General features: G+C 39.6%; 1 protein-coding gene across 1 annotated transcript in view; it reads right to left on the reverse strand.

Annotated features, from left to right (window-relative positions):
* The window catches only part of col23a1a (collagen type XXIII alpha 1 chain a), a 148942-nt gene that overhangs the window by 29010 nt on the left and 94230 nt on the right, over window positions 1–25702 (reverse strand). Inside the window, exons 3-6 of the mRNA XM_053682379.1 lie at window positions 18545–18627; window positions 14081–14088; window positions 13688–13927; window positions 11970–12006 (exon numbers count right to left, since the gene is read on the reverse strand). Coding sequence (XP_053538354.1) covers window positions 11970–12006; window positions 13688–13927; window positions 14081–14088; window positions 18545–18627 — 368 coding nt within the window. The remainder of the gene's footprint in view (window positions 1–11969; window positions 12007–13687; window positions 13928–14080; window positions 14089–18544; window positions 18628–25702) is intronic.

Raw genomic sequence — 25702 nt, forward strand, 5'->3', positions numbered from 1 at the left:
AACCAATGCCCAAGATCGAAACAAATCCAAGTTCAAATTCCAGTAAGTCTGAGACAAATCCGAGTCAATACAAAATACGTCTCAATACCACACTCGAGTCCTTACAGCCTTAGCACCAGAGTTTGGTTGATGGTTGAAGCGATCCCCAGATCTCTGGATCACTCCCAGGCTCAAAAACAGCTCTCACACGGCACCAAATGTATCAAATTCCAGAAAAAAAAACACACACACAAATGTTAAAACCACTTAGAATATATTTTCACTCGTAGAAGCCTTTTTCTGTACCTAACCCCCTTTGGACAAGATTTTCAAAAATCCCTCTGGAGAAGTACTTCAAAAGCTCCATGAGGCACGATGGTGGAGAAGGTAGAGTGTCTGAAGAAGCTTAGCAGAGATGTCCTTTGACCTGTGTGCCCTGTATATAGTATATTTATATTCCACGGTAATTTTTTTTTTAGTCCCTTGAGGTATGGCCTCTTGAAATTTGGAAACAAGGACCAGAAGTGTGTGTGTGTGTGTGTGTGTGTGTGTGTGGGGGGGGGGGGGTGATACACTAGAATGGCATCATAAACCGCATTTCATGGGTCAAATGATGGGAAGTGGGGCAAAAAATGTTACTGGTGAGAATATGTGGTGAGAATAAATGTGTTTGTATGGGGGTCTGATCACACTTGGCAATGCAACTCCAAGTATATGATACTTTTGGGTTCAGTTGCACCCCCTCTCCCCGGTGATGTCTACAGATCCGAAGTACATCGTTAGGATGGAGTGGTTTGGTCCTGAATATGGATGTGTAAATGTGGCTCAAGCATGTTCACCTCAGTGTCAGGTCCATCTGTGAGCATTTAAGTTGCCTGATTTCCCTAGTGGCTAGTCATGATGAGCAGTCTTGGTGTGCACACTGAGGTCACGCCAGGCTTTCCCGAACAGAGATAAATGAATCTCGAGGTCAGATTGATTTATGACACCTGACACAACCTGACCTTCCAGACGTAAGCTAAGCGAGTGTATATATCTGCTACTGGTGTCGCTGAGGCTTACTTTGGTATTTATTTTTGCGCTGATGCGGTTAGTCTCAAAAATATACCTAGACTGATCATTTTGATCCCTATAAAGGATTTAGAGAAGTTAATCCATGGCGCCGTTACAATTCTCACCCTGACAAAAAAACTGAGCATATTTATTCTCAGAAGTGTCTCGGGAACAAAGATTTTGGTGGGGCAGGATGACATTAAACAACAACGTAGCTTGAAGCAAAGCTAATTCAAGGGGCGATAACACGCGACTCCTTATACACCACTATATAATGTATAATTTGTAGCGTAACCCTATAATAGGCAGATGACATCCGACAAGTCTCTACATCTATTTTCAACAGGAGAACAGAAAGATCAAAACAACAATTCCCCTGAACTTTTGAAATCAGACATTATCATTTTATAAGCAATTGAAGCAATAATGGTGACTGACTGCTAAAAATGGCACTTAAAGATGCAACCAAGCCAGATAAAAGTGTAGATCAGACTCGCTAATTTGCATTCAAGTGAATTTTTGAAAAGAAATTCAGCTCATAGACGAAGCATGGAGCAGAGTGATACTTATATCTAATGCATAGGAAACCCAGCCTTTAAGCCAAAAGCAAATCATAAAAAAAACACCAAGAAGCACTTGCCTAATAAATGTCCCAGATAATACCAGTGTTTCCCAATCCCAGTGCTGGAGGCCCAGTGGTCTAGATACTTTAAATATTTCCTGATCCAGCTCATTAGCTAATTATCAAACCATCCAAAACTTGTATCGGGCATGTCAGAAGCATGGAACTGTGCTGATAAACCTGATTACAACCCTAATGCAAGTTCCTCCACTAAATACAGTGATCAAAATCAGCATCAAAATACAAAATGAATTACTAACTTAAACCACAGTCATGAATTTGAGAACAACAATGTGGTAAACCTCATCCCTGAACCGTCTAATGCTTTAAAAAAAAAGAGAAATGGATTCATGGCAAAGCATAAGTAACATTTTGTTCTTTTATATTGTTTGTCAGTCATGGGATCCGATTATTTTGAACGTTCCTGATTTCTACAGATAAGACCTGTCTACATCCCAGACCTTATTACCTCTAAAAAAAAAATAACTTCTGTGAAAAACTCACTGATTTACCACGTGTTCTAAGAGGAGTATTAAGAAAAGAAAAAAAAAAACACGGTTCAAATGACCAATAAAACCTCATGAGGCGAGTTGAGAAAATAGAATAATTGTTTTTCTGTCTTATGTCCTTTGTTAGCGCTAAACCTTTTTTTTTTTTCCTCCGTCGTAAATTACAAATTCTATCCAGGGAAGGGTTTGGGACTCCAAGCATTCCAGCTGTAACTGGTCTCTGTGAAGGCCTCGGGAGCACAGGATTGGAAAACTGATTACACCGAGAGCACGACCCTGCCTTCAGCACGGCTCTGTACTTCCACTCAGCCTCGCTGTTTGTAATCTTTTAATCTACACTGCGGGCTAAAAGTATGGAAGTAGGCAACGATTTGTTGATAGCCAACAACCAACACAAGATATTTTATTGACATCTAGTCATGTGGAACTTGGGAAAATAGTCTGGTCCCAATGGTTACCATATAGTATCCCCAACAATCAAGCCCATGGGATGAACTTGACCGTTTACTGAGACTTTCTCTCCAGTCGACCACAATATTAAGGTTACTAGTCGTTTGCGGGAAAACTGGTGACAAGGTGTAAAGTCGACCCTGAATATACATACATTCGGAGGAGTTGTTTTAAAAGTACTACAGCGTGGAACTTCAGTTGCACCACAGACATTTAGCAGTGTGTAAAGTGCTCGTAGATCAAAATGGTCGCTCGGAGTCACATAGTTCTCCGTTACCAGACAATCAGAAACACGATCTGATATATTCGGCGGAGACACAGTGAAGGGGCGGTTAATGTTGTTTGTTTTCCCCCATGTCTCCATAATTTGGGCTTGTCCAGTAGCCATCCACCAGCCAGCTCTCCCCTAACATATAAGAGCTACCAACCAGGGTGGGGTGAAGGGGAACACATACTGCCTCATGACACATGAAGTCAACCAACCGTCTTTTCAAACAGCTGCTCCTGCTGCATCACAGGGCAGCGTAACACACTCAGAGGAAAGCGCTATCCACATACACATCCCACATCATGATGCCCATAATTGGCTAGTGTTGCACAGTATGCCTGTTCCTCTTATAGATCATGGCTGATTGTGCTCTCTTGTACTCCTGGCCATGGATGACTATGGCATTGTCAGGGTTCTAACTCGCGATCTCCGGATGATAGGACAAACGCTTTCCTGTCGAACCAATCTGAAACTCTGTAATATTTACTGCGAGTTAAATATACAGTGGTTTTGGAAAGTATTACGATTTGTGGATTAAGCTTGCAGGTGTTAGTTATTTGTCATTGCTATGGTATGTTAATAAAATGCCATAAAATTTGTTGAGCTCAAACAGCAGAACAGAACAAAGGCATATTAGTATAATTTACAACTACAAGGAATAGATCGACTGAATGGACGCTTCACTGCAAAGCCCAATCCTTCTTGATTTTGTTATATAAATATACAGTACGTATGTCGGATCGCGTTCCTGTTTGGCTGGTGATGATGAAAAACAACGTACTCTACATCATTCTGTGTGATTTTATCTACAATCACACCATGAGCTATAATCTACCTCAAGGGTCTGTAGTGCGACTGAAATTCTACACCATGCTAGCTTTACACTCCTTTCAACATATTTGTTTTAGGATCGACTTTACACCCTGACTTACGTATGAACCGACGTGCAGCTGGTGCACCTGACCCCTGCGTTACTGATGGAGGCTCGGAGAGTTAATATCTCAGAGCATGACCCTTAACCACTCAAGTGCTCCAGGAGCGTAAATCATGCCTGATCATGCGCTGCAATCCCAACTCCACTCCAAGTTTGGATATGTGAAAATCAGCTGTACTTTCTTCCTGTAAAGGCTTGAGCATCTATGTTAATATTCAAGTAAATATTTATGGAATCATAAGACGAACGAGAACCAAAAAAGAAGAAGCTGCGACCAAGTTTGTAAATGAGAGCACTGTTATCGATGTCATCGATGTCGTTGATGTCATTGACATCATGGTTTTATGCAAACAGACTTTTGTAAACAAAATATTTACGGTTACCAAGGGTTACCATTTTTCCATCTTTCATTCTCGGTCCAAAATGTGTCTCACTTGAGTTTTGGCCTCAGTTTGATCTAATTGAGGGGAGATCGTATGTCACCGGCTACTAAACAAATGATTGAGCTAATCAGACTGATACGACACACCCACCACTGATATTTACGCTGCAGACATGCTACTCTTTTGTTTTTTTTTTATGTTGCACCTTGGGCGACGCCATCTTAGAACAATGTTACTGATTCTCAGCTTTTGAGAAACTCTAACTTTCCAAATGGGAATTAGTCATTTGACGTCCGTTCGATTTTTCCTATTTCTGGATCGAAAAACTTCTCATTTCCACTTGGACATGAAAGGAAGTTTAGGTCTTCGTCAGTCAGTGTTGCGCAGTGGTGCGCAGTTTCCTTTAAAAGCGGCTAAGTTTCTAATTTTTATTCCAAACTTTAGGCCTGTAGTTTGTGTAATTAAAACAAAAAATAAAACCGAACGCTAACTCGGACACTCTGTGAAGAAAATAGCCGGTATTAGAATATAAATTATAGTCTCATTTGGATTTAGAAGGTTTTCTTCATGTGTTATTTCCGTCCCGACGGCCTGAATCTTGAATAAAGTGGATACACTTGAAAAATGTGTATATTTTAAGTATAAGCGTTGAGAGACCAATTCATACAACAAAGATGTATACACGAATGCTAGGATTGCCTCAATGTGTTGAGGCAATAAAACATATTTTATTTAGTTATTTGTTGTTGTTTTAAAAAAAAAAAATAGCCACAAATTAGCACTCTAAGTGCTTATAAAGATTTATAAATAAATGAAATGAACTTCAAATTCTTGGTTTCTTAGTATCCTGAAGCGGGATTTGTTGACCGGAGAGCAGAATATTTAAAATTCTTTGATCAGTGCTTGCAGTAGGGTTAGAAACCTGAACTGATGGGAACCCAAACGAGCGGCCGTCTCTGTTCACGTCTCGTGTTTTTGACCGGAGGAACCTCAAAGCCACGACGCACCACAGCATGGGTTTTGTGGTGAGACTACGGAACGTGGGAGACGAAAAAGACCAGGCATCTGGATCTAATGCCCATGAAATCCCATCCTTTTCAATTCCACCTTCGCTTCCCAAGGGGAAATTATTTATTGCTTTGCGTTACGGTCCGAATGCATAAAAAAATCATTTGTGAAACATGACATTTTTTTTCCCCTACCAGTAAAAATACTCTTTGATAGTTGGCACAGATGAAAAAAAAAAAAAGCACAGGCCCGTAAGTCAGTAATGAAAACAGTTTTAATGCCAGCTTCTCTTTTTGATGTTTGGTAGGAGGGTGAAAAAGTCTTTGCTCTGTTTTTATGTGGAATTTTTCATAACAGCCCAAATATACAACCTTTATATTTATATTCATGAGCTACTTTATAGTCTAGTACCATATTACCTTTTAAATTCCAGAAAGGTCTAAATAGAGATCTGATGTCTTACATTTCTTGTTGTTATATTACTCAATAATCACTTTCTGAAGGTAAATACCTGTGATATTTTACTAAGTTAAAGAAAAACTCCACAGTGAAACACATTAAATATGTTTACGTACAGTATATTGACATATTTGTGATGTGTGTAGCGACTCTGGCGCTAATTCGTTGATTAAGGTTAAGGTATTTTCGCTATTCCTGTGAGAAATTTCAATATTCAACTCAATTCAAGTCAATTTGATTTGTGTAGCGCTTTTAACAACGGACGTTGTCTCAAAGCGGCTTTACAGAAATATATAAACACAGGATAGAGATTTTAAGTGTGTGAATTTATCCCTATTGAGTGAGCCGGTGGTGACGGTGGTGAGGGAAAAACTCCCTGAGATGATCTGAGGAAGAAACCTTGAGAGGAACCGGACTCAGAAGGGAACCCGTCCTCATCTGGGGAACAACGGATAGTGTGAGAGTAAAAGAAAGTTCATTATGGTTTGTATATGAAGTCTGTTTGTTGAACTAGTCCACTGTTCACTAAAGGAGACCCGAGTGTAAAACTGCATGGGGTAATCGCAGTCCCGAGGCCATCGCAGCAACCGTAGTCCCAGCAACCACAGCGAGAACGTCCATGTGGAATTGAGGTCCAAAACCATTTCCATGGTACCAAATATCAAATATAAAGGATAACGTTCAGGGTTCGCTCAGGTCAGCGCCTAAAACCAAAACATAAAGAGTGTCTTTTCTCACTCACCATTTTTACGCATCATATTAATGAGAAATCCAAAAACGTAAAAGTAATGAAGAATTCAGTGCTGGACCAAATGCTGGACTCAAAGTCCACGTAGGAATCTGAACGCTCTGCCCGAACAGATCAGCTCGGACAGTTAGAGATCTACAGGATGATGAGAGTGATGGTGTTGATGGGGGTATTAGTATGCAGGCTGAAGGTTTGGAAGCTGATGTGTTTAAGCAGAGCGCACAGATGAAACGGTGAGAGAGCTGGACGGACTAAAGGACTAATGCGTGTTGGACTAAACCAACATGTCTATGAAATGCATCTCAGATGCTGCGGTTAAATATAAAGAAGCCTTTGCAATTCATTTGTTCACGCTGGATTTTTCATCCACCTGGATTCACAAGATTCACGTTTAATGTGATCAAAGCCTGTCGGTATTGTCAATACCTGATCGTCCATCGAGTTAAACTTTATATTTCACATTATCCAGGGAGGCTGTTGTACAGCTCCTTCAAGTCTGTAGTGATGTATTCATTCTAAAATACAAGAGTTAATCAGTCAGTATGTTTACATGGATAACGATACAAGACGATACTCTGATACTCTGAAGAAACTACCACGTGAACAGCAATTTCTTATGACCTTAATCCTTAAAGTGGATGCAACAAATGGAATTAAGACGTGTAGGGTATTCCTGTTTTAGTCGCATTATCGACGCGCGTTACAGACATGTACACACTTTAATCACACTATTAACGTCGTGTGGGAGTTTTCACTGCAGTCTGCGACAGGACACGTACACACACGGCAGTGCGCAACCGTTTGACGGCAAACAAGAGAGCACGGCTGCGTCCCAAACCGCGTACTTACCTGCTATTTAGTAGGAGATATACATGTATTTCTATATACTATATAGTAGGCAAGTACGCGGTTTGGGACGCAGCCCACGGCTTCAAGCAGTCGTCTATTAGCACGTACAGCATGACAAATAATTAACCGCACTTGAAGCGTTCGTAAAATTAAAACTGAAACACCCAGAACCGTATACGGTCCCATAATGAAGACCAACTGTATGTCGATACGTGAAATTCTGGAGGGAGCGTCGGACGGCGTGACGTGGGGACGTAATGACGTGTGCCGTTAATCGATCTATGTTCTATAACACGTAAAACAGGAACATGAAAGGAATATTCTAAAAGCGACTCATGTAAACACCTTAATCAGAATATTGTCTTATTCAGAATAAGGTCAATAATTAGATTACCGCTGTCCGTGTAAACGTAGTCACTGTCTTGTGAGTAAATGATATGTTTCTGTTTGTGAAATTGAAAACTCTTCGGTTTTTAACCGAAAGCTGACGCCACGTGTTCACGTGTTAGGCAATTCCGTCTGTATTCGCTTCACAGACGCGCTAACACAAGCACACACGTTTGCTCTGCGTCTCGAACCGAATACGGATAGCGTCTAATCGAATTAGTATATTAATCCCATCGTCCTGCACTGTTCCGGTTAAAACAGTGAGAATTACATAACCCGAACGGTCAAATCCTGAAACTTCCTGTATTAACCAAAGAGTCATATTGAGGAAATAAAGCGAATATAAATACTTCATTAGTTTCGAAACGGAATGTTTCTGAAAGGCAGACGATTCCCGGAAAGAAGCGTGCAATTGCAAACGCATGGCCCACTGCGCCTGGCTGAGAAATTTGAAAAGATTTGTTTCCACACACACACACACACACGCGCACATCTGCTGAATCTGCTCCACACGAGTCCAGGTTGGCACTGCCGTGCAAAACAACAGACCCCATCAGTGTTTATGCTGCGGAGAAATCTGTGTATCTGTCACCAAAATATTTTTATATGATGCAAATTGCTTGCAATTGCATCAAGGACGTCCGTTTCGTCCACATTTCCCGCATCGTGTAAATACGCTTAGCGTTTTCAATGGTCCGGGTTGGGTCCCCTCGGTAGCCTCAGACTCAGGTAGCTCTTGGCTATTTTTAAAAAAGCACATCGGGCACTAACAACAATGCCACGGTTAAAGTCACCGAGATCGCGTTTTTTTTTGCCGCATTCTGATATTTCACGTGAACATTAACTGAAGCGCTTGACCTCTATCTGCATAAATGTATGCATTGCACTGCTGCCACATGATTGGCTGATTAGATAACTGCATGAATGTCCAGGTGTATAGGTGTATTAGTAAAACCCTGGTCCACCAAGAGCCTCCAGAATAGCTTCTTCTGGAATTGTACTGAAGTAACGAACACTGTTCTTCCAAAATATTTTCCTTCAGTTGGTGTTCTGATGATGATGATGATGGTGGTGGAGAGCGCTGTCGAACACGTCACTCCAAAATCTCCAAAAAGTGTTCAGGGTCAGATGTGGTGAGCGTGAAGGCAATTGCTCATGATTTATGATCGTTTTCGTCCTCATCGAACCATCCATGCCTTGTGGATGGGGGCGGAGTCATCCAGGAAGAGACCACGCCCAGCGGAATAGAATTTTTTTTTTCTTTCATAGGAGAAAAGAGATTAGTGAGAAGAACTGCAGGATTGATGTGTGGTGATGCTTCCTTCTAAGTGGACAAGTAGAGCCAAATCATGAGAGCACAAATAAATGCCTCCTTCAGCCCACAGCGCAACACTGATATTGTATGTATCGGAGCGTAAAAACAGAAACAGAGCGTGAACGTAGTATTTAGGAAGTCTTAGCATTCCTGCTGACATTTAGTCCGATCCGGCTGTTTCGGTTGTTTTCTTGTGAAACACACACACACACACACACACCTGTGAGTAATTATTCAGAGGTAAATTCCCGGCAGGAAAGAGAGCGAGGCAGACATAGGCTCTGGGAAACTTAGCAAGGCTTAACAAACACAGATATCTACACGGGCATGAGTGTGCCAGGCCCCGACTGATCACTATCTGAGGAACGCCGATATGACAGTAAGAGTAACACGCTACACTCACCACGCTTACCATAGATACAGAGATATAGTAAAGACCAGGTGGTTAAAGAGATTACGCTGTAATGACCATCCACTTGGTCAGAAAAGACAACACATAGACACACAAACAAACACTCCCTCTGCTCACACGCCCATGAACAGCTCTCTTCGGGGGAGCGAAAATCAATTACGAGACCTGTTTTAAACGTCTAGCCGGACGCCGGATTACTCAGTGGCGAACAACAGGATGTCGAGTTATCCAGAATCTCAGGCCAGACTCACAGGAGCGCTCTGACTCACACAGCACTCACACGGGGAAATGGGAGCTTTGTGGTCAACGTGTTGGGCTTCTGAACAGGAGGTGGTGAGTTCAAGTCCCAGCACGGAGCCCGTGAGCAAGGTCCTTAACCCTCAATTGTTCAGTTGAATAAAGATGAGATGAGATGAACGTAAGGCGCTCTGGATAAGATGCCGTAAGAACAACACACACACACTGCTCCAATCACTCCTGCTCAGAGCCACTAGAGAGCATCAGACCTTCACGAGACACGCCTGAGACGCGCTTCGGCCGCAGTAGTAAAGAGTAACGGCACACGGCTGGCTCGCGTTTCTAAACTGCCGTGTACTTAGCAGAAACATGGAGAAGATTAGAAAGGGGTTATTAGGTAAAGGTTGTCTTTTTAAAATTTAAAAAGTGTGTCCTTTTGAAACTATTTACCTGATAAAAGCATGGGATGGATTTGGGGGGAAAATTTGCCAAATTGAGTTGTACATCAACAATCATTCATTTACATTTACTTTTAAGTGAATATTTAATAATTACATTGATTAGAAGACATATAACAAATTATCTATCTATCTATCTATCTATCTATCTATCTATCTATCTATCTATCTTCGTTCCTATCTATCTATCTATCTATCTATCTATCTATCTTCGTTCCTATCTATCTATCTATCTATCTATCTATCTATCTATCTATCTATCTATCTATATTTATTCATTTCTTTGTCTGCCAATCTATCTATCTATCTATCTATCTATCTATCTATCTATCTATCTATCTATCTATCTTCGTTCCTATCTATCTATCTATCTATCTATCTATCTATCTATCTATCTTCGTTCCTATCTATCTATCTATCTATCTATCTATCTATCTTCGTTCCTATCTATCTATCTATCTATCTATCTATATTTATTCATTTCTTTGTCTGCCAATCTATCTATCTATCTATCTATCTATCTATCTATCTATCTTCGTTCCTATCTATCTATCTATCTATCTATCTATCTTCGTTCCTATCTATCTATCTATCTATCTATCTATCTATCTATCTATCTATCTATCTATCTATCTATCTATCTTCGTTCCTATCTATCTATCTATCTATCTATCTATCTATCTATCTATCTTCGTTCCTATCTATCTATCTATCTATCTATCTATCTTCGTTCCTATCTATCTATCTATCTATCTATCTATCTATCTATCTATCGATCGATCTATCTATCTGTATTCGTTTCTTTCTGTCTGTCTATCTATATTCGTATCTATCTATCTGTATTTGTTTCTTTGTGTCTATCTATGTATCTGTCTATCTATATTCGTATCTATCTATCTTTATTCGTTTCTTTGTGTCTGCCTATGTATCTATCTATCTATCTATCTATCTATCTATCTATCTATCTATCCATCCATCTATCTACCTATCTTTCTTTATTAAATTTTTTGGGTCTGCCAATCTATCTATCTATCTTTGTATCTATCTATCCATCTATCTATCTATCTATCTATCTTTGTATCTATCCATCTATCTATCTATCTATCTATCTTTGTATCTATCTATCCATCTATCTATCTATCTATCTATCTATCTACTTATCTATCTATCCATCTAAAATAATAATAATACATTTAACATTATCCATCCATTACCACTTATCCTGGACTTGGGGCACAAGAAGGAGCACCAACCCATCACAGGGCACAATCACACACTATAACAATTTGGAAATGCCAATCAGCCTACAACACAAGTCTTTAGACTGGGGGAGGAAACCAGAGTACCTGGAGGAAACCATCAAAGCACGGGGAGAACATGCAAACTCAGGATTCGAACCCCCAACCCTGGAAGTGTAAGGCGAGTGTGCTATCCTTTTTTTTTTCATTTCTTATTATTTACTTCCATCCTTACACAAATTCCATCCTTACACTGTAAACAAGAAACATTGACTTAACATTTCAAGGCAACTTTCTGCACAGCTTTTTTTATTTTACTTAACTCAAGGTTAAAAATTGAAAAAATTTTTGATTTTGTCCTCCCTTTCTTTCTTTCTTTCTTTCTTTTTTTTTTTTTTACCTTTACATCCACAACTAGGCAGTGTTGTAAGTAAATAACCGTAGGTAGCAGGTGTAGCTAAATCGCTGGATGTACTAATGGAAATGTTTGCGAGAAAGAAAGGAAAAAACAGAAGAAAATATAAGCACAGTAGCAGTATGAAAACAGTTAGAAGGCATTCAGAAGATTCTTGATGGCAGAAAAAGCTAGAAGAAAGGAAGAAAATGATAGCACATGGGGAGGAAAGGGGGGGATGGGGGGGTGACTGAGATTAAATTTACCGGGTAGCCGTCTCGTCCGGGTTTCCCCTGTACAAATTCAACACGCGGTCAAAATCCAGTGATTAAACGTGGAAAAGTTATTCTATCAGTATTGATCACATGAGTTTAATAGCACAAAGAATTAAAAAAAAAAAAAAAAATTTAAATGTGGGGAAAATTTTTTAATAATAACTAGCAAACAAAATGATGATTAATAATAATTAAATAATAATAACCAGCAAAATTAATAATAATTAAATAATAACCAGCATAATTAATAATGATTAAATAATAATAACCAGCAAAATTAGTAATAATTAAATAATAACCAGCATAATTAATAATGATTAAATAATAATAACCAGCAAAATTAATAATAATTAAATAATAATAACCAGCAAAATTAATAATAATTAAATAATAACCAGCATAATTAATAATGATTAAATAATAATAACCAGCAAAATGAATAATAATTAAATAATAATAACCAGCAAAATTAATAATAATTAAATAATAATAACCAGCAAAATTAATAATAATTAAATAATAACCAGCAAAATTAATAATAATTAAATAATAACCAGCAAAATTAATAATAATTAAATAATAATAACCATCAAAAAGAACGAGGCAGGGTGTGCTTATTTCCATTCATATACAATAAAACAGTGATTAGCGTAATGAATAAGAGCATCACAATGAGCACTCTCCCAATCTGTGAAAGAAAAACTCCACCCTGAACGACTTGCATATTAATCTTCATAATTAACTCCTGAGCTTCAAATTTTTCAAATGAAATCCGGAGTATTTTCTGCATCACCCACAACGTACCCACGTTCGACTACCCCGACAACGCTGCAGTCAGATTTACCCTTCGCTTCATCTCTACCTAAACAGAGCGATGCAGCGGCACTTTAGTCTTTTACTCTGCTCAGCTCTCTCACCTCCTCGTCTGTACACTCTGATCAAACAGATCAGCTTCCAGCTTTCATGCTAATACCACCGTCAACGTCATAGCACTCGTCAGATAGCTCGAAGATCGCTATCTTATCCTAGCCAAGCCTCTGGAATTTCTCCGAGGAATTACATCAACAAAAAAAAAAACATCAAACACCAAGCGACAAATTAGCACCATATTCACAAACGTGAATATTTCAGGGCGGAGTTTTCCTTTACCATCATCCTTATGATGCTCATGAAGATCAGGAAATTGCTTTTTTGAAGTTTGTTGTAAAAGACTTGAGCCAGCTTCTTGCAAACTGAAAGTCTAACTAAGAACACCATGAAATTGACATAAAAGCCCAAATTCAAATACACAACATCCCTGCTGGAAAAAAACAACAACCACAGAAACCATCACAGAAATTCTAATGGTTTCCACTACAAATACCATTACTAAAAACCTAAAAACCATCAGTTAAGCATTAAAACCGTTTTGGTTACTGTTACTGGTCCTTAATGGTATCCACTAGATATAACATGCCTACAATAGAAGGCAAGAAATTACCACACAAATTTCTGTAGAGACCCGAAGGGACCGATAGAGTTCATATTACAACCAATACATTTCCCGTTAAACCATTAAAACCACTGCAAATTCTGTGAGGGTTTTTATTGTTTTTAAAAAGTAATGATGGATCTGGTCAATACAGACATTTTTAAACGCACAGAATGTTCCAGCATGTGAATGGATTCGAGGTGTGGGGTCACTGCGTGTGTGTGGTTTAACTGCACACTTTGTTAAAACCGAGTGCATGCTGTGTGCTGGCAGTGCATCCAGGCACCCGGGCATCTGGGCATCCAAGCACCTGGGCATCTGGGCAGCCGAGCACCTGGGCATCCGGGCACCCGGGCATCCGAGCACCTGGGCATCCAGGCACCCGGGCATCCGAGCACCCGGGCATCTGAGCACCTGGGCATCCAAGCATCCGGGCATCTTGGCATCCAAGCACTCGGACATCCGAGCACCGAGCCATCTGGGCATCCGAGCACGTGTCTCTTTCACAGCATAGAGCTGCACTTGATTGTTTTCTTTCAAACTCATATCTCACTTACCTTCTTCCACAACACACTACAGACAACAACATGGAGTGAAGGAGAGACAGGATATAGACGAGTGAGGTACTTACTGGAGGTCCTGCAAGAAACCACAGAGACAGAAGATTTAAACATGATTAATCATGAGTGTGTAAAATGCTAGTGACGCCAAAGACGCACAAATTCACTGTAAGCATATGGAATGTAACCGAATAAATTAGCCTCTGACAAACAAATGAAACATTGGTCCTTAAAATTTGCTATCAAATCTAAAGAAGTATGCTAATTTTAAGTTTTGTAAATCAGTTTGTTCCATTAGCTAGCTAGTTATGATTTGTAAATTAGGCCGTTCGATTAGTTAGCTAGTCAAGTTTTGTAAATTAGCCTGTTCCATTAGCTTTCTCCATTAGCCTGTTCCATTAGCAGTGGCATTATTGCTATAATGCCACTGCAGTATTGCTCAAGGACCTTGAGCAATAACCCTCTCTGCTCCAGGGGAGCTGAATTTTAGTTTGTTATATTCGCTAGCTAGTTAGATTTTGTAAATTAGCATGTCAAATTAATTAGCCACTTATGTTTGTAGATCAGATTGTTCAATCAGGGAGCTAGTGACGCTTTATTAAAAAAAAAAAAAATTAGCTTGTTATATTAGCTGGGCAATAACATTTTGTGAATTAGCATGTACAATTAGCTAGCTATTTAAGTCTTGTAAATCAGTTCATTCAATTCGCTGGCCCGTTATGTTTTGTAAATTAGCATGCAAAATTAGCTAGCTAAGTAGTTAGCGTTGGTAAATGAGCTTGTTCCATTAGCTAGCTAGTGAAGTTTTGTAAATTAGCTAGTTCAGTTTACTGTCTGTGTGGAGTTTAGCGTGTTTTCTCCATGTCCATGTGGTTTTTCTCCAGATTCTCAGCTTTCCTCCCACGTCCCAAGTGGATTGGCGACGCTAAATTGCCCCAAGGACTGAATGTGTGTGTGTGTGTGTGTGTGTGTGTGTGTGTGAATGTCTGTGTGGACTGGTGTCTCATGCAGGATAAACTCCAGATCTAGGTTTGTCTATTAAACATTAGCGAACATTAGCAAGCCAAATCCTGGGTGCGTCTGAGTTAGCAGAATATTTAGCTTATGACTGATTGTTTAGGGGGATAGCTAGTCACACAGTCCAGACTCACGCTTAATGAAACCTGTGTGAACTTTTTTCCTCTTGATTACTCGTCCATGTTTAAACGTCGATACTTTCGGACTTTTACTCGAGTAGATTTTTGGCTTTAATTGAGTAAGATTTATACGCAGTACCCATTATTTTACTGAAATACAGTTTCTCCGAACCTTTTACACCCCTGCTTAACTCGATTTTACCAACAACAACAACAACAACAACAACAACAAAGTCAGAAAGAAACGTAAAACTCCAAGGTCTCATATTAGCACATGCCTAATTCATTTAGCCATAAAATGACTCTCTGGCTTTTGTCAAATAAATGAAGCTTATTGGAAGGGTACATGTAAAGACATCCGTTTCGTCAAGGCCAAAGACAAGAACATGTTTCACTCCAAACACGAGAAAGTTCAAACGTTTGATCCTTTTGGAGAAGAGAAGGCTTTAAAAACAGTTGCGCAGGAATTAAATCAAGATTCGTCTTCCGTCATGTGCAGATGCTTTTAATAAGACGGATCAGTAATGAAGCGCTTTGGGATTTAGAAATGGCGTAAGGAGAGCGTCTTACTTTAATGTCGTTTAGAGATGATTTAAGGGTTAAACATTTATATAGAGATTTTTCTTTTATAAACCATAAACTACCTCCGAGACTGATCGGGTTTTTACTCAAAGAATGTCAAGAACTTTAGGGGAAGAAAAGAGAGACAGTGAGGCACTGTTTGTGTTAAAACTCCTGAAGCTTGTCTTCCGTTTCTAAATTTAAACTAACACAGATTCGGTAATCAGAACGTCTGATGTAATCCATTTCACGCACAAAAAAGAAATGGCTTCTTTCTTATGACTTCTGTAACGGTGCACTACTTTGTTGTTGTTGTTGTTGTTGTTGTTGTTCCTCTTTCTTTTTCTGTCACAGCGCTCCAGTGAGAGACCCGGCACCACCCATCTCGGTGTATTCCCATCAAACCTGACCGACTAACAGCAAAAGGGCAAAGTTAAGTAGAACCACATCGGGTTTTGAAACGAGCAGCGATGCCATCACGTCATAAATAAAACGTTCTGCTTGCGTTTGAAGGCACAGTTTGAGGAACAGATGCAGAATAATTGCTATTGTGCTCATGTGCTGATCCGGTGGGAACGGACAGGGCTTTGGATGTGAAATGACATGAGAACGAAGGGTCTAGTCAAGTCATGTGGTACGACCTGTTAAACCGTAACGTACAGCACGATGCAATCAAGCGATCCAGCTCGTGAATGCTCCTGTCTCTTTAACGCAGAGGTTTGAGACGGTGCAGTTACACGACGCTCCTCGTTCGCAAAGGTCCAAACTGACCGAATGAATACTGACAACAGTTAATATTTAGCTGTTAATGATTAGTTGCTGATTACAAACAGGACATTTTGAAGTAGGGATGCATCGATGACATTTTTTCAGCGGTCGGGAGTGTCATGGAACATATTGTATTATTAAGCTTTGTTTTTGTTTATTTTGAAAATAAGACTCTCTCTGTCTTATAAGATATTAACGCTCTCTATTAAAGATATTAACGCTCTCTATTAAAGATATTAACACGCTCTCTATTAAAGATATTAACGCTCTCTATTAAAGATATTAATACGCTCTCTATTAAAGATATTAACGCTCTCTATTAAAGACATTAACGCTCTCTATTAAAGATATTAACACTCACTATTAAAGACATTAACGCTCTCTATTAAAGATATTAACACTCACTATTAAAGATATTAACGCTCTCTATTAAAGATATTAACGCTCTCTATTAAAGATATTAACACGCTCTCTATTAAAGATATTAACGCTCTCTATTAAAGATATTAATACGCTCTCTATTAAAGATATTAACGCTCTCTATTAAAGACATTAACGCTCTCTATTAAAGATATTAACACTCACTATTAAAGATATTAACGCTCTCTATTAAAGATATTAACGCTCTCTATTAAAGATATTAATACGCTCTCTATTAAAGATATTAACGCTCTCTATTAAAGACATTAACGCTCTCTATTAAAGATATTAACACTCTCTATTAAAGATATTAACGCTCTGTATTAAAGATATTAACGCTCTCTATTAAAGATATTAACGCTCTCTATTAAAGATATTAACACTCACTATTAAAGATATTAACGCTCTCTATTAAAGATATTAACACGCTCTCTATTAAAGATATTAACGCTCTCTATTAAAGATATTAACACTCACTATTAAAGATATTAACACTCTCTATTAAAGATATTAACGCTCTGTATTAAAGATATTAACACTCACTATTAAAGATATTAACGCTCTGTATTAAAGATATTAACGCTCTCTATTAAAGATATTAACGCTCTGTATTAAAGACATTAACACGCTCTCTATTAAAGACATTAACGCTCTCTATTAAAGATAGCGTTTAAACACCAGAAGATGTTTATCAGGTTACTTGTATAGCATGAAGATGCTGTTGATATTTTCACAGCGCTCAGTTTGCAGGCTGCTTGGCTTCGATTGCCATGGTGGTGAAATCGCTGTCGTTTCGTGTTTGCGTGACGACGTACACTAGTCTCATTTGGTACCAGCTGTCATTATAGGAGGATTTTTACGAATACGGCTAAACGACGCATACTTGTTACGGGTTCCAGTACAGACACAGCCCTAATCTGAAGTGCTTATGCTCCCGGAGCATCCTTTGACTAGCGCCACAGACTCTGAACAGACGAGACTTCTGTTTTGAACTTTTCTTTTGAAGCCGAGAATAAACACATCCTTCTCCTTCCAATTGTATTTAAGTATTCTGTTTTCGTCAGCAACTTTTTATTAACAAGACATGTTGTTACGTCACTAATCAGACCACAGAGGGTGGGATGGGATTTTTTTTTTAATCTATAAAAGTGTTTCTAGAAGTAGTCGGTTCTATCTATTTGTGTTTGCGTGTCAATATACACTAGGATCACGTAGTAGCAGTTGTTGGAATTGCTAAACTGAGGGCATTTTTTTCCCCATTGCTCTGCTGAAGTGCAAGGTTTGGTCCACATCTGGACCACGATCCGCCAGTTAACTACCCTTGGTCTAAATGATTTTGATGTTTTGAGGCTTCACTGCTCATCATGCAGGATCTGTGATGTATATCTCAAAAAGAAAGCAATGAGTAAGTGTGTGTTTAAATAGTTTGGGACAGTCTGAGTCAGTGAGTGTGTAAGATGAGACGATCTACTACCCGACTGACTCAGACTCGTCTTGATTAGTACAACGTCTAAATGATGTTTAGAAGATCCCTGTTTATAAATGCAGCATTACAGCATCAATCCATTTGGTAAAATATATAGAGATTTTTTTTTTAATGGCTAAGAATGCGAAGTGAGAGATTTCATCAGTGAATCATAACGAGACTACAACAGTCCCAGAAATCTCTGGTAGAATTTGCAACTCACCAGGATCTCCTCGTCTTCCCATCCTGCCACGCTTTCCTGGAGGACCTGAAATGAAACGAATACATCCCTTTTAACACGGAGCAATAAAAACAACACACGCGATCAGTTTCGTCATTCCTAAAGCCCTTCACTTAAATCTTTCTGTCCGCCCAAAACCCTGTTGTTCTACTTCGGATTGGTTTAAATCTCAAACTTGATTAAGCCTCACAAATCTATTAATCTAATAACAAGCAGGACGACATTTATGGGAGGGAAAATCAGCGTGTATCCTCTTTCCTGTCCTTGTTTGGTTGAATACAGTTATCTAGTACGGGCTATTGTACTAGTGCAACAATTAGTTTTTTCAGATCCTCAGAGAGTTCTTTGCCATGAGGTGCCGTGTTGAACTTCCAGTGACCAGTATGAGGGAGTGTGAGAGCGATGACACCAAATTAACACACCTGCTCCCCATTCACACACTAACAAGTCACATGACACCGCGGAGGGAAAACGGCTAATTGGGGCCAATTTGGACATTTTCACTTAGGGGTGTACTCACTTTTGTTGCCAGCGGTTTAGACATTAACGGCTGTGTGTTGAGTTATTCTGAGGGGACGGCAAATTTACACTGTTACACAAGCTGTACACTCACTACTTTACATTGTAGCAAAGTGTCATTTCTTCAGTGTTGTGACATGAAAAGTTATAGTCAAATATTTACAAAAATGTCAGGGGTGTACGCACTTTTGTGAGACACCATATACAGTAGTGGAAAATGTCAGAATTTGACCGTGTGCCCGCTTTTCCCAGACTTCCACACAATCATTTACTGCGTAAATAAATCCACAGATGATATTCGTTTGTCCAAGCCTAGTAGCCTTTGCCTTTTTGGCTAATAAATGAAGCCAACCCTGTCTCCTTCCTCAGTGTTAAATCACTTCCACTGACTGACCTGCGCCTCGCTTCCGCAGGAGTGTGAAATAGGAACCATACCTGCCGAGGCCGCCGGGTTTCTAATGAGCTTTGGTGGATTTAGTGGCATACAAGCTCCCTGTGTTTGTATGATGAGTGTTATTAAACTAAGCTAATCAGCTCCTGCTGCTCTAAACCCCTCCCCCCCATGGCTAGGAATGGGGGATTTACCCATAACCCCAATGCAACAGAAGACCTGCTTCTTTCTGGATTTGGGTTTTCTCTCCTATTGCACAGATTCTACTCAGTGATTAAGTACTCGGGGCTCGGGTTGTTTCTTTGAAGTGATAACTGAATGGATATGAGTTTAAATCCCAGACCAGACACACACGGGTGGTCTCTCGACCAAGAACTTGAGCTCTCCTTTGTGCTCGTGTAATTCTACAGTTACAGACGGACGCGTCGCATAATCTAACACTAACAACAAATGAGTTGAAAAACCGTGTTGTCGTTTAACAATTATACCACAGCACGGTCAGATGCTGGAATCCTATTGGTCGGATCGCTACCGTATAAGCGGAATTTCGGTGAGGTGAACAATACATCATTAAATGTAACTGGATAAAAATGATGACCTGTTCGTGTTCCGATTGGTGTGGTTTAAACATGCTGTTACAGGAAAAATCATCATCCTCGTGGTAACAGTGACGCGTCACGCTTCGTCACACCACCCTGTCGTTGATTTATTATAAGAACACACCCCTAAGTATTTAATTACTGTATAAATTATTGAGGAAATTAACGGAAGGAGGCTCGGTAAAGCAATGTATTAAAGCCTCTGCTTTTTTAAGATTGGTTTGCTTCCTGGAACTCATCCTCACTTCTTCTCTGCTTGACCTTTCAAATAACGCCTCTCTCCTTTGGTCTCTCCGTCCCGGGACCTTAATGATGGATGCATGTTCCAGCATACATATACGATGACACAGGAACTGCCACTCTGCCCACATAGTCCACATAGCTCTATGCGGCTCGAGCTTTGAGCTCCACCAGCTCGCCGTGCCAACTGGTGTCTCCTTACAAACTTCTCCCCAAGCCGACAACGCTGGTAAAAATATACCCTTGTGGTGCCGATGCCCTTCCTGAGCCACAGTCATAAACACTGCAGGGGGAAGGAAGGGGGCTGCAGGCTGACGGCTCAATATCGCTAAACCCCTGCAGGATGGGTGTGGATGCGGACCAGCGTAATTGTTTTTGTGTTACATTTATTATTACGCCCGTGCATGTAGTTTAGCGTATGCATAATACGTGCAGCACCTACAGAATGGAGTGCAAAAGTTTGTGCACCCTGTGGTTTTCGAAATGGGGAAAAGCACAAATACAGTTCGTGGTTTACAATTTATCTACAAGTTAAAAGAAGCTCAATGGCTATATCGTACAACAAGACAAGCCGACTAAGCCTGTGCCCAGTGACATTTTTTTATAGAAGAAGCAGCCTTGATTGATCATATGTACATTACAGCGCAGTGAAATTCTTTTCTCCGCATGTCCCTGCTTATTTGAAAGCACAGGGTCAGCAACAATACAGCGCTCCTGGAGCAGATATGGTTAAGGGCCTGATGACCTAGAACCCAATGCCTTAACCGCTGAACTACCACTGCCTCATTGAGCTAAGACTGCCCACTGCCTTTTAACCAGGTTACCATGGTAACCCCCAGTAATGGTTAAAAAAAAAAAAACACATTTAAAAACATTAATTTATTGACTTATTTCATACAAATCATATCAAAACAGTAGTATTCCTACACGTGAACATAACTGAAATTATAAACATATTGGGAAAAGCGAGTGGGCACAGTTCTTCCGCCACGCAAACGTTTGCAATAATCGTCCGAATCAAAACACAGAACCCGATACTCTCGCATCCCGTCTCTCTTGCCGAGACGATTAAAAGCACCGAGGTGGAATGAAATTCAATTTATAACTCTGCGTGTGTTCCACGTCTTTAAAACGCTCTTCATCAGAAGATGTATAGACAAAATCACAGCTGCTTTAAGGCAAAATACGTCTCCGGTAGCTCAGCCAGCGTGTTCTCGGGCTTATTGCGTTTACCGCTGAATTTCACACAAGACTTTTACTTCATGACAGTAAAGGCTGCTTGAGCTCTGAACACTGAGTCTGAGGGTTTCACATCAAACTGGTCAATTAAAGTAAAACAACTTGGCAAAATATTGTATCTTTATACATATTCTTTTAAGTTTATGTTTAAGTTAACGATATTTTTTACATAGCATAAAAATTAAGTACTTTTACATTTTAAAAAAATATTAGAAAATGTGTCAAAAAAACTGTTTGCTTTATTATTATTATTATTATTATTATTATTATTATTATTATTATTATTATTTTTAATTTCAGGAATACTGTTTGCACAGCCATGTAGTGTTTTAGCAGCATGTGAGCATTCCTCTGGTGTATTATAACGTATGTGTGGTTTCTTCATACTGAATATACGAGTATATTTTATGCATATTGCTCAACGATACCTCTGGGAAGAAGGAAGGTCATTGTACTGCATGTTTTTGGCGGTTTTTCGTCATTCAGTCTTTGCATTAGTGAAATATCTGCACTGTAAATCCGGATAAGTTCATTTAGCTCAAACAAAAAATTCGAGGAAACTAATTACCTCCAAATTTTTAAGTTGATAAATCAATTCCTTTAAGCCGAATGCACTTAAACAGAACAAGTTTGAGTTCAATTTTTGTTACATTTAAGTGTATTTGGCTTAAAGACACTGATTTTTCAAGTTGAAAATGTAAAAGCATTCAGTTTCACATTGTGTGCTAAAAAATAACGGCATATAATATTATAGTAATCTAATGTAATGCCGTTTGACTTTAAAAATCTCTTCTGGTTCGGATTCTTAAAAAATCTTTACACCTTTATTTTCGGCATGCGTATGATTTTGCTGCTATTACAAATTCTAAAGACGTGTAATTTTCCCTAGTAAAAATAAATCTATCTCAGTTTCAGACTCTGCTAATAATAAAGCCAAAACATTCAGACCACACTAAGCTGAAACTCTGTAGGTACAGATGAATTTATCCAACCGTACGTGTGTGTGTGTGTGTGTGTGTGTGTGTACATCTTTTGTTAAGTCATGCGTAAGTGTTTGGCTTAGCGTATCTGAGTGCTCCTCTGCATGACGGTGTGTTAATTCACTCGATTCCCAAGATAAACGCCACAGAACCCCCCCCCCCCCCCCCCCCCCCCCCCCCGCCCCCCACGCACCAGCTGTCCCGCAGTGAAACGGTTCCACGTGTTTGTTCATGCTGGAAGTGGTGGTGTTTGTGAACGGCGGACTCCAGCAACACGTGCTGGGTGGCACAGTCGTTACAGGGTCATTACTATGGTCAATGGCAAGCAAAACCGGCTAAGAGGATGTTTAGTCACAAATCAGTTCGAGTCGGCAGGCCGATGGTTTCAGGTCTTTCCGGCGTTTCCCCTAGAGACCTATCGCATTACCATAATACCTCCTAACAGAATATATATATATATATATATACATATATATATATATATAAAAGTGCTTCCTTATATTTTGTCAGACGTATCTCCCATACTTAAAACATAATATTCAGAAGAACTTAAAATGACTGAAAGGGCAGTCGAACATCTGGGTTGAAGTCTTGAAGGAATGGACAACAAACTCTACTTCACAAATGCAGTGTAAATCACTCTTCAGTTCAGTTCAAACTGGATTCCTGTAGAGCTTCCAACAATAGAAAGAAGCTCTGGTGTAGATCTCAATCCCTAATGAACAAACCCGAGGAAACAGTGAGCAGGAAAAACGCTGGTTTCATGACAACACGAGGAAGAAAACCTTGAGAGGAGCTAGATTCGAAATGGCTGACAGCAGATAGCGAGGTTATTAGAACTCATTACAGTGTACAGGTGTAGTGAGTTGAAAGGATGTTTAACGCGAGTTTTAACACGAGTTGAATTTGAAAAGTTACGCCCATATTTACGCCGCGAACGTTCTGTGTATTCAGGATCATGTTACGCACCTGCCATTTTCTGAGCTCCAACATTCAGATGATGCAAATCAGCTGCGTGTAATACACACCTCCGAGGTTGCCAGATTGTTCTTGAGTAGAATCGAAGACAGGGTTTTTACAGTGATTATTTTATAAATGCTAATAAGTACTTGTGACTCAAAAATCTGGTACTTCGAACGCCTATAACTGTAAAGGACATTTCAGTAGTTTCATAAAGACCTGAATTCATTGTTGTCTGCTGTTGCTAACTCATAAAAGAAAGTAACAGACATACTCACAAATATTCTGCTATATTAACTTTCCACCAAGGAATCTAGGATAGATCTTCCTATAGGAGGAGACGAACAGAGACTATCTAACTATGATCATTCCAGGAGGTGCTACCTATACATCCTTGTGACGCTTTATACAATCCTACAATAATACTAATATACAGTAACGCCAATGAAGTAACATCCTGAGCAACATGGGTTTACTTTAAGATCTGTGTTGACACTGACGCTCGAGATTTATGATGCCGTGTAATATCAAGATCATCTAAAAGCTTCCGTCTGTGTTCCCTATTTCCGTCTCTAATGTCGTTTTGGCAAGAAATTCAGTGGTGATAAGAGCTTGGACATGAGGTGGTATGGAGCAGGAGTGGTCCAAGTGTTGGCTCAAAGAAGGTCGATAAATCAAGGACGGCTTCTTTTGGTAGGTTATACAGACTTATCAGCCGCTCAGGAAGTCTTGAGGATCTGTTTGGGATACCCTGAGCTAAGGTGACCCTGAACCACATGTATATAAATACTATCAAAAGTTTTGGAACTTCCCATCTACACGGACAGCGTTTTCATAAATGCCGCTGACACTGGAGACTCCTTCCATGAATTATATAAACGTCTCCTAACAGAAAACCTAATAATGAACAGATTTTCTCAAATAACAAATGTGTCTATTTGGAGTCATGTCATATACGGCGTGTGTTCGTTTTTGCTATAGTAACAATAACGTATAAGAACGAACGTATTTATCGAAAGCAGAGCTGGTGTCATGTACGGAATAAAAAACGGGCGATTTCAGGAAAATGATCCGCCATGGATGGTGACGTGATGCAGCCTGACCCAAAGCAGGTTCATTCTTACCACCCTGAAGTGGATTATTTTCCTTTAACTGCATGTCCCGAGATGTTTTATTCCTTTTATACCAAAGCAGTTTGCCAACGATTTTTTTTTTTACTTACTACGAATGACACTCTGTGCCTTTTTTTTTACCGTCTATAGATACATAGATAATGTGTTCTGTTAAATAAATTGTTAAATAAATCCATTTATTAGACTTCCAGGTTTAGAGTCATAAAAGTTGTACTAAGACGATGAGACATCTCTTTAAAAAAAAAAAAAAGAAGAAGAAGAAAAAAAACTGCTGCATGTCTCAGATTTACAGCACGGCTGGTGCAGAATTCTGCGGACAGATGAGAAAATGTTGAACCTACACCACTTTTAAGTGTGCAGTATTACAGCTGAGGAGAAAACTCTTTCAGAGAAAGACTATGGGCGGCTGTGGCTCGGGTGGTAGAGCGGGTTGTCCACTGATTGTAGGGTTGGCGGTTCAATTCCCACCCTAGATGACCCCACATGACTCCAGATGACCCCACATGACTCCACATGCGGGCGTGTCCTTGGGCAAGACACTGAACGTCAAGTTGGCAAGCTAGCACCTTACATGGCAGCTCTGCTACCACTGGTAAGTGAATGCGTGTGAATGTGTGAATGAGAAACAGTGTAAAGCGTTTAAAAAGCGCCATATAAGTGCCGAGCATTTACGAATAGGGCCTCAACCAACTTGAACATGACGCTGTGCTGTTTTGCCGCTTCAGGACCTGATGTCTTGTGACCACCAGTGATATCAAAATTTTTCAGAGCAAAAACTCGTTGGAAAATCACGAGTTTGAATCCTGACAATGCCAAAGCCATCTGGGAGCCAAGAAAGCAAAATTACCCATGCTCTCAGGGTAGGAGGGGCATACACTCCTCTTTCCCCGGTCAATCACAGTGACACGAGGCTATCTTCGAGCATGACGCTGCACGAGCAGCGTTTTTATTTTATTATTATCATGATTAGCATGTCTCAAAAGACAATGCATACAGTTACACTCCTAGCTTTTGGGGTTTTTACATAGGGACTGCTTAATA

Source organism: Ictalurus punctatus, chromosome 8 (assembly GCF_001660625.3).
Source record: "Ictalurus punctatus breed USDA103 chromosome 8, Coco_2.0, whole genome shotgun sequence".
NCBI classification, from domain to species: Eukaryota; Metazoa; Chordata; class Actinopteri; order Siluriformes; family Ictaluridae; genus Ictalurus; species Ictalurus punctatus.